This window comes from Myxocyprinus asiaticus, chromosome 32 (assembly GCF_019703515.2).
Source record: "Myxocyprinus asiaticus isolate MX2 ecotype Aquarium Trade chromosome 32, UBuf_Myxa_2, whole genome shotgun sequence".
NCBI lineage: Eukaryota > Metazoa > Chordata > Actinopteri > Cypriniformes > Catostomidae > Myxocyprinus > Myxocyprinus asiaticus.
The window spans coordinates 8,827,860-8,845,000 of record NC_059375.1 but is presented as its reverse complement, the minus strand read 5'-3'; the positions used below and the strand labels follow the sequence as shown (position 1 = coordinate 8,845,000).

Below are 17,141 nucleotides of genomic sequence, written 5' to 3'. Positions count from 1 at the left end.
TGAAGCGGTTTCAAAGGGACTGGTTCTCGGCGTTCCTCAACCCCCAGGGGCCCCCAAGCGGGGTGGGACACAATAGAAGTGAAAGGGGCGTATTTCTATGGTCATTTGTGCTGGTCCCGAGGTGCTCTGTGTAATTAGAGCCTGTACTACAGAGGGGCAACAAAACAGTCCTTCTGCAGGCAGCAGAACAAATAGAGAAGAAGGGAAAGACGAATGGAAAAAGAGCGCCTGTCACCTGACCCCAGGCCCCTTTGCTAATAGGGACAGAGTTCTTGAGCTGCCAGAATCCAAACTCCAGGAACTAACAATCCTGTTCCACAAGGGAATGACAGAACAAGTTGGAACAACTGTTAACTGTTTTAAAAGTGACTTCAGACATCACATATGCATTTAAGTTGGTGCGGTTCAGGATTTAAAGGAATAGTTCACCCAAAAATGAACATTCTGTACTCACCCACATGTTGTCCCAAACCCATCTGACTTTCTGTAGGAGATATTAGGCAGAATGTTAGCCTCAGTCACAATTCACTTTCATTGCATCTTTTTTTTTCATACAATGAATGTAAATGGTGACTGAGGCTGTCAATCTCTAACCTAACAAGTTATATGGGATTGGAACAACATGATGATGAGTAAATGATGACAGAATTTTCCTTTTTGGGTGAACTATCTCTTTAACGAGTTCAGATATTGCTTTTAAAGTCAACTTTAAAGGCTATTCACAACCATTTTACTTTTACGTTTTTACTAATATGACATATTTCAGAGTGAAAGAGTATTTTCGATGAAAAAAAAAAATGTAGGACAGGAAGTAGGGTTAGGAATCAAGTGTCATTAAAAAAATAGATTCTTACAAAGTTTCTGCACTGCCAGTGATTTTATCTGACGTGTTTGTTCAAAGTACTAGAAGTAAATAGGGTCAATTTGGATTTTATGTTGACTCTAACTTTGGGCATCAGATGGGCGTAAATGTAAGGCAGTGGTGGTGTTTGGCACGCTAGGAAGAAATCCCTGGGTCTGAGATATTAGTGCAGCATTACACGCACCGATAAACAGAGCTGAGCTCTGCCACACTGCCAAAGAGAAAGACAAAGAAGCAGATGGAAAAAGCGAGCAGCGCTAGCTATAGAAAATGCTTTTATGCCATTCGGTTAGCAATTGGCTACGTGAGCAGAATTGATTCATCAATATTCCATCAACAAACTAAAATAAATCATTCAATTCCAAAGAAAAATTTATGTACATGAAAACGGTGAGGGTATATTCATGTGACCATGTTTATTTTGGGGACAGGGGTAATATGTAAATAAGAAGTTATCCTAAGAGTATGTACACACACACATACTGGTTGAACAAGGCCTACAGTATATTCTGGTAAATTACAAACTTTATAATGTAATATTATCAATTGTGTGACTGCGCAGAAGTTAAAAATGACAATTCTGTCAAAATGAATAGTTAAAAATGAAAATATAAATTCTGTCATTATTTACTCACCCTAATATCACTGTAAATAAATTCATACTAGGGTGGTTCTCACAAAATCTGTCAAGAAAATGTTCTGTTCATGAAAAAATAAACAAAATGACATTTTGCATAAAGAGAAAAGTTAAAAAATAAAGCATACATTTAGGACTATTAAAATGTTTTGCTTATTTGAGCGCATACTCTGTTACTCCATTTACACCAAAATAGACAATTAATCAAATTAAAATTGCGATATTTACTAGTATGATAATCAAACCACAAAAGGATGCGATTTAATTAAATAAATATAGTTTTCAAAGTGAATGTATGAAGTGCTCATATGCTGAAAATACCGCATAACCATCATGCGCGCTGTGTGTGTTGTAGTAGATGACAGAGCAGAGTGCTCATTCACTGTGAAGTGAGCAGTGCCGGCAGACTATATATTTACACAATTAAATCGCAGCATTTTGCGCCTTAATAATAGGCAACTACTTATCTGGAGATGTAAAACTATAGTCAAAAACACACATACACTGAAAAGCCTTCAAGCAAAAATAGAAGCTTGATTCATCTAGACGCGTGAAACTGAAGAAACAGTGACTGAAATACTGTATATTAATACTGAGTACTAAAATGCTATATTCACTGTAATAATAATAGTTATTTTTATGATTATATTCAAGCAATATCTCACAAGCAAGAGATCTGTTGTACTGAATAAAAGTTTTCATCAATGTTTTTATTTAATATATACTGTGATACTCTGCTGTGCAACACTTTATTGGACAAAAAATAAGACTAATGTTGTGTTTTGCTTGCGTCGTGTTCTCAGCCCACTACTGTATTCCCTGTACACACATGACTGTGTGGCAACACATAACTCCAATGCCATCATTAAGTTTGCTGATGACACGACGGTGGTAGGTCTGATCACTGACAATGATGAAACAGCCTACAGAGAGGAGGTGCACACTCTGACACACTGGTGTCAGGAGCACAACCTCTCCCTCAACGTCAGTAAGACAAAGGAGCTTGTGGTGGACTTCAGGAGAAAAGACAGAGAACACAGTCCAATCACCATCAATGGAGCACCAGTGGAGAGAGTCAGCAGCTTCAAGTTCCTGGGTGTCCACATCACTGAGGAACTCACATGGTCCGTCCACACTGAAGTCGTTGTGAAGAAGGCTCATCAGCGCCTTTTCTTCCTGAGACGGCTGAGGAAGTTTGGAATGAACCGCCACATCCTCACACGGTTCTACACCTGCACTGTGGAGAGCATCCTGACTGGCTGCATCTCCGCCTGGTACGGCAATAGCACTGCCCACAACCGCAAAGCACTGCAAAGGGTGGTGCGAACTGCCAAACACATCATCGGAGGTGAGCTTCCCTCCCTCCAGGAAATATATACAAGGCGGTGTGTGAAAAAAGCTCGGAGGATCATCAGAGACTCCAGCCACCCGAGCCATGGGCTGTTCTCACTGCTACCATCAGGTAGGCGGTATCGCAGCATCAGGACCCGCACCAGCCGACTCCATGATAGCTTCTTCCCCCAAGCAATCAGACTTCTGAACTCTTGATCTCCCACGATCAAAATACATCATCCCTGCACTTTATTACTCTTTTATCTCACACCGGACTGTCATAAATTATATTACTGTCATTATATTATGTCTCTCTTAACAACTGACTATCAACCGACAGCCTGAATGTCAATACAGTACAATACTGTACATTCTATATATATATACTTTTTTCATATATATTTTAATTTTTATTGAATAATGTGTATCTATATAGTATCTATATAGTAAAAAACAAAAAAAAAAAACAAAAAACAAAAACAGCATATTGTATACTGTGCAATGTATGTTATTATTGTATATTGTTGAGTGTAATTGTGTATAACAGATGTTTAAATTGTGTTGTGTTAATTTGATGTTTTAAGTTGTGTAATTATGTATAACAGATGTTTAAATTGTGCTGTGTTAATTTGATGTTTTAAGTCGAGTTTAATTATGTATAACAGATGTTTAAATTGTGCTGTGTTAATTTGATGTTTATTGTAGATTGGCGTATGTCTCATCACTGTCACGACTGCTATGTTGATCGGAACTGCACCCAAGAATTTCACACACCATTGCACTCGTGTATATGGCTGTGTGACAATAAAGTGATTTGATTTGATTTTGATTTTGATTTGATTTGGTTTTAGATTATGTTGTGAGGATATTTGCTGAAGCACTTCATTTAATAAAAAATGGTCTGTTAAAAAAATCGATACATTTATTTAATTAGACACAATTCTGATGTTAAATTGAATTAAACTTTAAAACATGGAATTCAGAAAAAATAAAAGAGAAAACAGAATTTGGGGAAAACAGAATTTAAATAAAAAATAAAATGGATTCCATAGGGTCCTACAAAAAAAAAAAAAAAAAAAAAAAAAAAAAAAAAACTTGAAACAATGTTTACTTAATAAAAAAAATAAAATAAAATAAAAATAAAATAAAATTTAAGGAAACATGCAATTGTTTTAATTTCTTATTTACATTGATAGTTCACTTTTTTAAAAGGCTAATGCTTTAGTATTGAAAATTGTATTGAAAATCATTAAATTTTACTTTTATTAGTACCGACCACTGAATTTTTTGTATCGTGACAACCCAAATTACAACAAGTCCAGACGTTGTACTTTACTATTCCTATTGTTCTTCATGATGATTCTCATTACCGTAACTCAGTTTTTATTTGTATTTATTTTTTGTATTACAGTAAAATAGATGCTGATAATTTTTATTAAAATCAGTGAAAATTAAAGGCCGTACTAACTAAGGGAGTACTACTATGATGTATAAATACTTAACAATTTATAAAAAATATACATTATCTAATATTGCTGTAATGAGAATATCACCATAACCATCTATTTTTGCATTGCAGTAATGAGAATTGGATGGTAAAATGTGCATAACTGTCATGAAAAAAAATCAGAATATTAAAAATCTAAATGGCCCTAGAATAGGCTTCATGTTCTATATACAAAATATAATTTCGTATTTGTTTTTATTTAAATTTTATTTTGGAGTAAAATAGGACCGGGACATTTTCTTGACAGGTTTCGTGAGAAATAAAATATGTTAACTTATTTATTTATTAAAGTCTGTCCCAAGAGGGAACTATATATTATAAGTTATACTGTATATTTAAGAAGGTGATATTTAATTAGGATATTAATGCATACAGAACCATGAAACTTCACTTATAGTATCACAAAAAATGGATACAGCAAATTGTCATTCATGGAACTGACTAGCTGACTTGTATACAGTCTCTGTCTTTCACTGAATCTCCATGGGTTCTGACTCTATGGCAAAACAGACATGGACCGAGCCAAACAAACTTTTGTCCAGTTCTCAAACAGCCAAGACTTCTTCTCCTGAACAAAACAATCCTGCCCATAAAGGCCGGATTTACACAGAATATATGTGTGAAACTGTAATTACACAAATAATTTTTCAAAGAACAGCAAAAACTACACTTAATATATGCAAGCAAAAATAAATCTGCATATAGAAGAAGTCCATATTCATACAGAGATTGCCTAGCAACAAATACAAAGTCAGATTCCACAGAAAGCCATGCTGTGAAAAGAGTCTATAACAACATTAAAAAGACTGAATCAGAAGATTTGGTTAGTTGGAAACTGTGAAAAAACACAACGTTTGCAAGGCAGCAGAAATGCTAAAAGAACAAACCACTCAAAATAAGAGATACCTTCTTCAACATCTGACATATAGTCCTCATAGAGCATTTCAGGCACATTGGCTCTACGAACTGTGTAATTTAAATAAAAATGGTTAGAAATAATATGTAATTGAACAAAAACAAACTTAAATTTACACAAAAATGAAGACATCATTTAAAGGTGCACTCAGTAACTTTTGTCTTTGTGGCATCTTGATTTTACACTGACACCTAGCGGCTTGGATGTTGCATCATTTAAAATCAATAGTTCTCAGTTCAGATGACATTGTAGAAATGTAGTATTCACAGTCAGCCATGATTACTTTAATCAGTGAGTGAAAGTGTCAAATAACAGGATGGTTACTGATATTAAGTGAGTAGTATTCGGCTGGTCATGTGATTCTAACATGGCAGCCCCCATGTGTGGACCCTCTCCATGTAGAATACAACAGCTTTTATAAGGTCACTGATATGACTGGAGTCTTCATTTTAATGTGAGTGGTCATGATTTTATACATATATTGCAAAATTACAATTCATGTCTTTAGGAGTTAAACTTTTTTAATGAGGAAAAAATTACTGAGTGCACCTTTAAATTAACAGAGCACCATCATATGAAAGCACAGATATTCCCTGTTTACCTTCATCATCTGACATGTCCAAAATTTCGTTCATTGTTTCTGGAACATTCATTTTATGTTTTTCCGTCACTGTCTGCAAAAAAAACAAAAAACAAAAAAACATGAGAAGTTGTTCTGTATAAGTGTGTGTTAGGAGTACACTACTGGTGTTAGAGAACTAGTCATGTTTTACTCTAGTGCACAAGCACAACAATCCTTTAGCACAGAGAACAGCTGTAGTATGCATAACTACTGTATGTTAAACATCATTTTTCTAATTCGTGTACAATTATTATGCATGCCACTTTTTATGAGCTAAAAATTTAATATTTTGACTAATATTTTTTTAAATACTTTTATCTGTCATACAGCAGGACTATTGAAGTACACTGCAAAAAAAAAAAAAAAAGTATATATATAAAAATGTTACAACTAAACTAAAATATACAAACAACCTAATAACCTAAAATCTTGATGTTGGAATAAAAAAAAATTTTTACATGTCAAACGCTCATTTATATATGTAGTAATATGAGATGCTGTTCCTCACCGTAGTGGTGTGAGTTTCCTCGGTCACGACTTTAAGTGTGTCAACCACAGAGATGTAACCCAGGCGCCTGGCGATAGCTAAGGCTGTGTTTCCATTCTGTAGGAAACACATCATTCATATAAAGAACAATATTACTGAAATGACAAAAAATTTAATAAACTTACATAACACAGAATTAGCCAATCTTGCCTGCCGAATATTGACTGATGGGTAACATCAAATATTTATGTTTTACTTAAATGCCTATAGGTGCTTATGAACCGTATTAATAACTTAAATCATATAATTTGGTAAATGGGACCTTACATAAAGTGTTTTGTGGGCAGTTCTATTGAAATTGACAGGGTGCAGTAATTCAGATATTATGCAACTGTATGTTGTGACACACTCACCACTGTAAGTTCATTAGGAGAAGCTCCGTGCTGCAGCAGAAGATTAATGATGTGTGTGTGACCCTGCTGAGCGGCCTGATGAAGAGGTGTATATCCATTCTGAACATAACAGAGCATGAGAGTGAGACAGTTTAGAACTTTATGGACCACCAGTAATTACAAAAGACCTTCAAGACTCAATATTTCATGTACCTTAGTTTTGGCATTGACTTTAGCCTGGTTCTTTAACAGGAAGTGAACCATCTTCACATTGCCATAGTGACAGGCCACGTGCAGGGGGGTGTATCCCATCTGAAACACAACAGAGAAAGTGAGACACATTTTCACCCTTAGGCTGCTATTTCTGTCAAGCACTTGAATTCTTCATACACAAAACATGAAAACATTTCTTTTTAAATGTAATGTAATTCCTGAATTTAAAATGTAATTTCATTTTAAAGTAGAATCAAAATGAAATTATTTTCAAATAATTCATATATGTAAGCCGTAAGTGTAGTTTTATAAACATGTTATCATACACATGACAAATGGGGTATTTTTAGAAACATTAGATGATGTTAATAATTAATATTTGAACATATTATTATTATATACCATTCAGGAATAACACTTTGTTCCCAACATTTTACAGAAGGCTATAATATTTACCCCAAGCAAAATGGAGCCAATCAACATATACTATATTAGGCTTAATTTATTAACTATATTATTAATTATGTAATTATTCATGTTTTGTTGCAAAATCTGTGTTGGGCTAATTTAAATTCAATTCAGTAAATTCTTCTTCTTGTCACTCCAATTCGAATTCCAATTCAACAGCTGTGGGGCGTGGCCAATTCAATTCAAATTCTGACTAATAAAATGAAAAGGACCCAATTCTAGAATTCTGAATTTTGCCCAACCCTGTGTACTACATATTGCAATTCAACTCTTTTTCATCAATGTTTCTGAGTATCGATCTGTATGCAGCCGTCTCACTCTCTCTTTCTCTTTTAAAGATACACTGAACAACCTTGAGCCGAGCCGGTCGATGTTTACACATGAGTGGCCAATGACCACGCTGACCAGACATAGCGTGACTGTCTATGTGCGCGTGTATGTGTGTGTAGACAAATGTATATCAGAAAACCCTGAACACTTATTTAGTGTATAGTGTATTAATGAAGAATAGAAAGTCTTAGTTCTCTTTAGTACCTTAGTCTCTGGGTCCACTGTGGCACCGTGATTAACCAGCACTTCTGAAACATTGACTTTGTCCTCTTGAGCCGCCAAGTGAAGAGGGGTCAGTCCACTCTGACACACATATTCATTAACCATTTAGTAACATACAGTATACGGCACAGAACAGACACATCATGCTAAAATGAATCCAAGTCATCCATTATTTTCTGCAATCTAATTTCAAAGTAAAAACAGCCTGCTGTGAACATATTTAAGGTCACTTCTAACTAAACGATAGCCATTTAGATAACTGTTAGTTGCCATAATTTGAAATTGGTAACCTTAAAGTCAACACAAAATGGCATTCACAACCCATTTCCTTACGTAATACGACGTACTTCAGAGTGAAACAGGATATGCAATATGAAAAAAAAAATAATGTTGGGCGGGACTTGATTGTATCCACCAGAAATTGGCATGTGAAAAGATGGCATTCCGTACAAGTTTTTTTTTCTTTAAAATAACATGCACTGATGACTTGTTCACAATAAGACCAGTAATGTGTATTAATTCTTTTGCACAGTTCGTTTTAGACTCACACTTATATTGTTTGCGAAACAATATCAATTGTTTAAAAACAATACATGTGCAAAATATATATATTTTTATGTAAAAATTTATTAACACTAACTTCAATAAAGTAAAAACACTAAAGTTGTGCATTTTGGGGGGGGATTTTATGTTATTTATATCTTATCTACCTTTAAATGTTTCAATTACACCATTAATTTGAATATGCAAACAAGCACATTTATGTTAATTTCACTACAGTAAAAGTGTTTGTGTGTGTGTGTGTGTGTGTGTGTGTGTGTGAGTGAGTGCATGTGTTATGCATTGTGGATGTGTTATAGTCTCACTCCTTCATTTCTGTGTGTGTGTTCTGCATTGCAGCTGAATTGTTGATTTTATTTGATACATTCCCCAAAAAATTGCTCTGTGCTATAGTCTCACCCATTCATTCATGTGTGTGTGTGTATGTGTGTGTGAGCGCATGTTTTCTGCATTGTATGTGTGTTATAATCTCACGCCTTCATTTCTGTCTGTGTTCTACATTCTGCCTGAATTATTGATTTTATTTGACAAATTCCACCAAAAAAAACTGCTCTGTGTTATAGTCTCAAGCATTCATTAAATAAAGTTGGTCAAATTTGTCCGCAAACCCCACAAGTGATGCTTTTTTTGGTCACACGGCTTAAACTCATCGAATATAGTCCAGTTTTTGAGTGTGTGTGTTCAGATGGCAAATGTAGGAAAAGTAACGTCCTAGTTACTTTCGTAACCTCCATTCCCTGATGGAGGGAACGAGACGTTGTGTCGATGTAGTGACACTAGGGGTCACTCTTGGGAGCCCCAAACACCTCTGCTTTTTGAAAAAAGGCCAGTGGGAACTGGCGAGTGGAATTTGCCACTCCCCCGGACATATGGGTATAAAAGAAGCTGGTATGCAACCACTCATTCAGGTTTTGTGCTGAGGAGCCGAGACATGGTCCCGGCCATTTCAGCAGGTAGTTCAGTGTTGTGGCAAGAGGGACACAACGTCTCGTTCCCTCCATCAGGGAACGGAGGTTACGAAAGTAACCAGGACATTCCCTATCTGTCACTCACTCGGCGTTGTGTCGATGTAGTGACACTAGGGGTCCCTATACAAAATGCCACAACTAGCTGAACTGTGTTACGTGGACTGGCGGTGCAAGACGGGCAGACCACTGTGTGCCTCATAGCCAGCGCACCAGGACGTCACGTAACCTCCACCAATACTCTTATGAGCATCGAACGGTCCTTTGGGAACAAGTCGACTGCCCAACAATAGGGACAGGCTAGCCCAGCCGTAGCCTCTTTTCCTCTTTTTTCTCCCCAAAAAGAGTGGAATTTGTTAACCGACTGAGTGCCATAAATGTCTACATCAGGGGGGGTGTCACTCCCAAGGGGAAGACACCGCGGAGACCACACCCCGCCCAGAGAAGGGGGGGGGGTAATTTGAGTGGAAATACGTCACATGGTCTCACCGAGTCTTGTCGGAAGTCAAGTCATGTGGAGAAGTTGCATGGTAGATCTGCAAGTTTCTACAAACATGGTGACTGGTGGCAGAGGGGCCTCTGCCCAAGGAAGATGCAGTTTACCGACAGGGAAACGATTTAGCGGAAGATATCACATGGGGTCACCTACGGGGAACCAGCACATGTGGAGCACCTTCCCCAGTACAGGGCCTAATTAGCACACGTACTGGGCCGGCAGCGAGTTTCTCTGCAAACTCCGATCCTCTGTTTGGAGACAGCGCTTCCTTTACGCTGTCCACCAAAGCAGACAAAGAGCTGCTCGGAGCTTCTAAAGCTCTGCGTGCGATACAAATAGATGCATAAAGCATGTACCGGACACAGCAACGCCAAAGCTGGGTCTGCTTCCTCCTGAGGCAGCGCTTGCAGGTTCACCACCTGGTCCCTAAAAGGGGTCGTGGGAACCTTGGGCACACAGCCCGGTCGGGATCTCAGGATCACGTGAGAGTAACCCGGACCGAACTCCAGGCACGATTCGCTGACAGAGAATGCCTGCAGGTCCCCTACCCTCTTGATGGAAGTGAGCGCAGTCAGGAGGGCAGTCTTCAAAGTGAGTGCCTTAAGCTCAACTGACTCCAGGGGCTCAAAGGGAGCTCCCCGTAGACCCCAAAGGACTACAGAGATGTCCCACGAGGGGATGAGACGTGGTCTGGAGGTATTCAACCTCCTAGTGCCTCTCAGGAACCTGATGATCGAGTCGTGCTTCCCCAAATACTTACCATCCACTGCATCGTGATGTGCCAAAATGGCGGCTACATACACCTTCAAGGTGGAGGAGGACAGCCGCCCATCCAGCCTCTCCTGCAAGAAGGAAAGCACCAATCCGACTGCGCATCTCTGGGGGTCTTCGAGTCGGGAAGAACACCACTTAGCGAACAGACGCCACTTCAAGGTATACATGTGCCTCGTAGAGGGAGCCCTAGCCTGAGTGATCGTGTCTCCACTGTCCAAGGGCCAGACGTGGAGATTCCAGAGGTCTGGTCACAGGTGCCAGATGGTGCCCCGTCCCTGAGAAAGAAGGTCCTTCCTCAGTGGAATTCTGTCGCGAGGAGCGTGAGGTCCGAGAACCACGTCTGGGTGGGTCAGTAGGGTGCTACTAGGATGACCTGCTCCTCGTCCTCCCTGACCTTGCACAGGGCCAGCTGTGTGCCAGTGCATCTATACCGAGGGTTGCCTCGGTCAGGGCGTACCAAAGCGGGCAGTGGGAGGATTCCCGGGAAGCAAACAGGTCTACCTGTGCTTGACTGAATCGACTCCAAATCAGCTGGACCACCTGGGGGTGGAGTCTCCACTCTCCCCTGAGTGCAACCTGTCGAGACAGCGCGTTCGCTGCGGTGTTGAGGTCGCTCGGGATGTGAGTGGCTCATAGTGACTTGAGGCGCTGCTGACACCAGAGGAGGAGATGGCAGGCGAGTTGTGACATGCAACGGGAGCGTAGACCACCTTGCCCTGGATCAACGGCCAGAACCTCCGCAGTACTGCCAACAACTCGAGGCAGTTGATGGGCCAACGCAGCCGCGGGCCAGTCCAGGAGCCGGCGGCTGTGTGCCCATTGCATACGGCACCCCAGCCTGTATTAGGAGGCTTCCATCGTAACCACGATGCGCCTGGAGACCTACTCTAGGGGAAATACGTGGAAATGCAAGGTCGGTCCAAGGGCTGAAGAGGCGGCGACAGATCGGCGTGATGACCACGTGATGTGTCCCACGGCACCATGCCCATCTCGGGAATCGAGTCTGAAGCCAGTGCTGAAGTGGTCTCATATGCATCAACCCCAGCGGTGTGGCCATCGCTGAGGATGCCATATGACCCAGGAGCCTCTGAAAAAGTTTCAGTGGAACCACTGTCTTCTGTCTGAACGCCTTCAGACAGTTCAGCACCGACTGTGTGCACTCGTTCATGAGGCACGCCGTCATCGAGACTGAGTCCAACTCCAAGCCGAGAAAAGAGATGCTCTGAACCAGGGAGAGCTTGCTCTTTTCCCAGTTGACCCGAAGCCGCAGTCTGCTGAGGTGTGTGAGCACCAGGTCCCTGTGCACACACAACACATCCCGTGAGTGAGCTAGGATTAGCCAGTCGTCGAGATAATTGAGGATGCAGACACCCACCTTGGCGGGACAAGGGCTGCCTCTGCGACCTTCGTGAAGACGTGAGGGGACAAGGACAGGCTGAAGGGGAGGGCCTTGTACTGGTACGCCCGTCCCTCGAAAGCAAACCGCAGGAAGGGTCTGTGTCGAGGTAAGACAGAGATGTGGAAGTATGCGTCCTTCAGGTCTAACGCCGCGAACCAATCTTGATGCTGGATGCTCACTAAAATGCGTATTTGCATCAGCATCTTGAACGGGAGTCTGTGCAAGGCCCGGTTCAGTACTCGCAGTTCCAAGATTGGCTGCAACCCACTGCCTTTCTTCAGTACGATGAAGTGGGGGCTGTAAAACCCCTTCTTCATCTCGGCCGGAGGAACAAGCTCTATCGCACCCTTCCGTAGAAGGGTAGCGATCTCCACACACAAGGTAGCGGCATTCCCACCCTTCACCGAGGTGAAGCAGATGCCGCTGAACCTGGGCGGGCCCTGGCTAACGGAATCGCGTAGCCGAGTCGGACGGTCCGGGTCAGCCATCGCGACAGGTTGGAAAATGCGAGCCACGCGTCCAAACTCCGGGCAAGGGGGACCAAGGGGACAATCATGTCGGACATACCGGCGGGTGGGGCTTCGCGGCGGGGCAGAGCCTGAGGCGCCACATCGAGGGGGCTCGAACCCCGTGGCCGTGCTGAGTCCAGAGAAATTGAAGCACTTACCTGACTCCTGACGCCCACCATAAGATTGGTCGAGGAGGGGGGAGGAGGAATATCGTCCCCGCAGTCCATCGGAACCAACCCAGTGTCAGCATGTTTGTTCCACAGCTGGGCGTGCAGGTGCGAGGGGGTCTGCCGCTGGAGCGCCGAACCTGCCTAAATGGGACGGTGGATGGCGGTTGTGACGACGGCCGTGTGAACCTGACATGTGACCCAGGGTACAAGAAAACCACTTTTTGTTGAAGTTTTGGGTACCGCAGCCTCTTGGGCATGCGGCGAAAAATGAAACAAAAGATTCTCCTCCTGGCCCTCCACCGGGGGATGGAGTGGTCTGTCTACCAGAAGCGGGTCTCCTCGTCCCTGGGTCGCCTGTCTCAGGGGCGCTTCGAAGCCTTCCTTGGGTTCTTGGCGGCCGGCCGTGAGACGGGTGGCGTCTGCTTCCTGCAGTGGGCTCCATGCCGGGGCCGGTCCGCGGGGGGACGAGCAGATGGGGTGCGGGGTCTTGAGCCGCGCCGGGGCAGGATGTGTTGAATAGCCTCCGTCTGCTGCTTCACTGCCGGGCAAAGTCCTCGACGGTGTCGCCGAACAGGCCAACCTGGGAAATGGGGGCATCAAGGAACCGTGCCTTGTCAGCCTCTCTCATCTCTACCAGGTTGAGCCAAAGTTGGCGCTCCTGGACCACCAGGGTGGACATCGTCTGCCCGAGAGACCGCGCCTTGACCTTCGTTGCCCGGAGAGCGAGGTCGGTCGCCGAGCGCAATTCCTGCATCAATCACGGGTCAGAACTACCCTCGTGCAGTTCTTTTAGCACCTTGGCTTGGTGTACCTGCAGGAGAGCCTTGGAGGAGGTGGCTTGTCCAGCGGCACCGTAAGCCTTAGCCGTCAGAGACGACGTAGACCTACAGGCCCTGGACGGGAGCTTCGGGCGCCCATCTTATCCACCTGGGGGATCACCGGATACCCCTTGGCCACCCCACCATCGAGGGTAGTGAGAGCGGGGGAGCCGACAGATCGGGAAGTAAATGGTGCCCCCCATGATCTTGTCAGCTCCTCATGCACTTCCGGGAAGAAAGGGACCAGGGCGGGGCGCGGCCATGAGCAGCGCTCTGGGCCAAGGAACCAATCATCGAACCGCAAGGGTTCAGGGGAGAGTGGAGGGTTCCACTCTAGCCCGACGCTCGCGGCTGCCCGGGAAAGCATGTCCATCATCTCCGCATCGGCCTGAGACTGGGCGACCATACCTGAAGGAGGAAGCCCAGCCGAAGCCTCCGCGTCAGACTGGATGAGCCCGCACTCTGATGCTGCGCTCGATAACTCATCGTCTTCCCGGGCCCTGAATAAGAGGTTGAACTCACCCTGAGAGGAGCCGGCGGTCTCATCCGAGAGCCTGACCGGGGCAAGCGAGTGTGCAGAGGAATGGGAGGTCCATGGGGGGTTACCCAGCGGAGGTGCTCCCATTGAAGTCCCCAAATCACCCCCAGTGCTAACCGACGCGACCTCATACCCGTAGGTAGAAGGACCGAGGCAGGGAGCCCCTGGGGTGGCTTGCTTTCTTACGAAGGCAAGCCGCGACCACAATGTTGCCATGGTCATGTTCTCGCAAAGAGGACAAGACCTATCCATGAAAGATGTCTCCGCGTGGGCAGCGCCCAGACATATAAGACAGTGATCGTGGCTGTCAGAAACGGAGAGATAACGACCGTAACCAGGAATAACACACAAACGGAAAGGCATCTTTAAAAAGATGTTCCGTGTGTGCCGCTCTTTTATGAAAATATACTCTTTTAAAATATACTCTGTTTTGCTCTGCCGAAGCACCCAGGGGCGTTCTCTGCACTCCATGGGTGCAGAGGGGGAGAAGCCGCTGAAATGCGCTGTAAATCCAGCAGTTTGAGGTGAATGGAAGGGAGAATTGAATTCAGTGCTCGGCTCCGAAGAGAAAATCTGAATGAGTGGTTGCATACCAGCTCCTTTTATACCCGTATGTCCGGGGGAGTGGCATGCAAATTCCACTCGCCAATTCCCATTGGCCTTTTTTCAAAAAGCAGAGGTGTTTGGGGCTCCGAAGAGTGACCCCTAGTGTCACTACATCGACACAACGTCGAGTGAATGACAGATAGGGAACCAAGCCTTGAGACACTTAGGTAAAGAATAAAATATTTATTGAAGGAACAAAATTAATTTCGGTCAAAAATGTTGCGTCAAATTAGGGTCACATTTTATGTTGACTAAAGTATTAGCATAATTAGTCAAAATTGAAGGTCTGTGAGATCAGACAGATTTGTTTTTTATACTTTGTAACCTCAAATTTTAAACTCAACCAATGGCAACAGGTGAAATAAATTAAAAAGCATCATAATGTTTTATAAATTTTTTATCAAATGGCATCAAAAACTCATAAAGTTTTTTTTATTACCTTGTTTCCCAGATTGATAGTGGCTTCTCGGGCGAGCAGGAGGGTCACCATGTCGACGTTGCCCTCCTGGGCTGCGAGGTGAAGCGGGCTGATGCCCTGGCGCGTCATGCCGTTGGTATCAGCTCCATACTCCAGCAGTGTTGTGGCTATCTCCATCTGATTCTTCTTGGCAGCTATGTGCAGTGGTGTATAACCATTCTGAGAAAGTAAATAAAGAAGATAATAATAAAAGAATAGGCTTCTTATGACATATGGATATCTAAAATGTATGAAAATAAAATGATAATCTTGCATTCTTGCAATGGAATTGAAAAGAAAGTGTGTTTATAGAAGCATTTACTCCTATACACTGTTCCCAATTATAACACTAAAAATACTTGACCATATGTAAATACTAGGGATGTCCCAATACTGATACTGGTATCGGAATCGGGTCCGATACCACGCTCAGGCACTTGAGTGCTCCGATACCAAAAACAGATACCATCTGACATACGAATGTCATTACGTAAACATTCAGCGTACATATTAAAAGCAGGTCATGTCATAGTGAGATTATTAAACAACAAAAGCTGCGAATTAATGTGATAAAGATATAGTTTGTATGTGCAGCTTTAAATGTGAGTGCTTGTGAATGTGTGACATAAAGATACAAAGTGCTTATACCTTTTAGAGCTTTTTGGCTCATACACAGAAAACACCATCATGAGCATCGTGCACTCTGTTTGTAGCAGATGAAAGCAGGCAGAGCGCTAATAAAATTTTTACCGCGAGTCATATACAGACTACATGTTTATTTAACATGTAATTTTTTACCTCATTAAAAAAGTTTTACTCCTAAAGAAATTAACAGTAATTTTGAAACATATGTATAAAATCATGAGCACTTACATGAGATGAAGTCTCCAGTCATATCAGTAACCTTACAAAAGCTGTTTTATTCTACATGGAGAGGGTCCGCACATGGGGGCTGCCATGTTAGATTCACATGACCAGCCGAATACTACTCACTTAATATCAGTAACCGTCCTGTTATTTGACACTTTCACTTATTGATTAAAGTAACCATGGCTGACTGTGAATACTAAATATCTACAATGGCATCTGAAACTGAAAACTATTGATTTTAAATGATGCAACATCCAAGCCGCTATGTGTCAGTGTAAGTCCTAGACAAAATATTTAAAAAATGATTGAGTGCTCCTTTAATTAAATAGCAGCCTTTTGCGGTTTAATAATCACTTTGAGTCACGGCTTTTCCGGAATGGGAAGCTCGTCTTAATGTCAGAGCTCCTTGGTCAAAACAACACAATAACACTTCAAAATAAAAGCTTAGCCAAAATAAAAGCTAAATTTAAAGGACAAAAATGTACTACAGATATAGATCACTACTGTATAGTTATGCAGTATTCACTGTAATACCACTACTGCTAATCATAATAATAAATAAATAGTTATTGTATTATATTCAAGCAATATCTCACATCTGGGCTGTTATGCAACACTTTATTTGACATGAAGTTCTGTATGAAAGCACTTCATATGATAAAAATAATACAATATCATGGTATATTGGTATATGGTATATATCAATATATTGGGGTGGGGTGGAATAATACGGTTCAAAACAGCGTTACTATGAATGCAAACTTTAATACAGTGAAAAAGACACTCTATTAGCATAACATAAATATATATAAATAAATACAAATTTCCAACATTCTTTTGAAAGTCCATGTACTAAATTAAAATATTTGATACCATGAGTGTACCTTCATTTACTATTACTATTATTTTAAATGGCCATGGAAAATGAAGCAATGTGTTAACAATTTTACCTGGTCGCAAAAAGAAGTCCGTTAATTTACCTGATGAACT

At 42.1% G+C, this 17,141-nt stretch overlaps 1 protein-coding gene across 2 annotated transcripts in view; it reads right to left on the bottom strand.

The window, feature by feature from the left end:
• Positions 1–17,141, bottom strand: part of LOC127423362 (ankyrin-3-like) — a 211,160-nt gene that overhangs the window by 68,887 nt on the left and 125,132 nt on the right. For both annotated transcript variants that reach the window (XM_051667608.1, XM_051667607.1), the window contains exons 18-24: positions 15,264–15,461; positions 7,971–8,069; positions 6,969–7,067; positions 6,777–6,875; positions 6,385–6,480; positions 5,856–5,928; positions 5,245–5,304 (exon numbers count right to left, since the gene is read on the bottom strand). In XM_051667608.1, the coding sequence (XP_051523568.1) occupies positions 5,245–5,304; positions 5,856–5,928; positions 6,385–6,480; positions 6,777–6,875; positions 6,969–7,067; positions 7,971–8,069; positions 15,264–15,461 (724 nt within the window). The remainder of the gene's footprint in view (positions 1–5,244; positions 5,305–5,855; positions 5,929–6,384; positions 6,481–6,776; positions 6,876–6,968; positions 7,068–7,970; positions 8,070–15,263; positions 15,462–17,141) is intronic.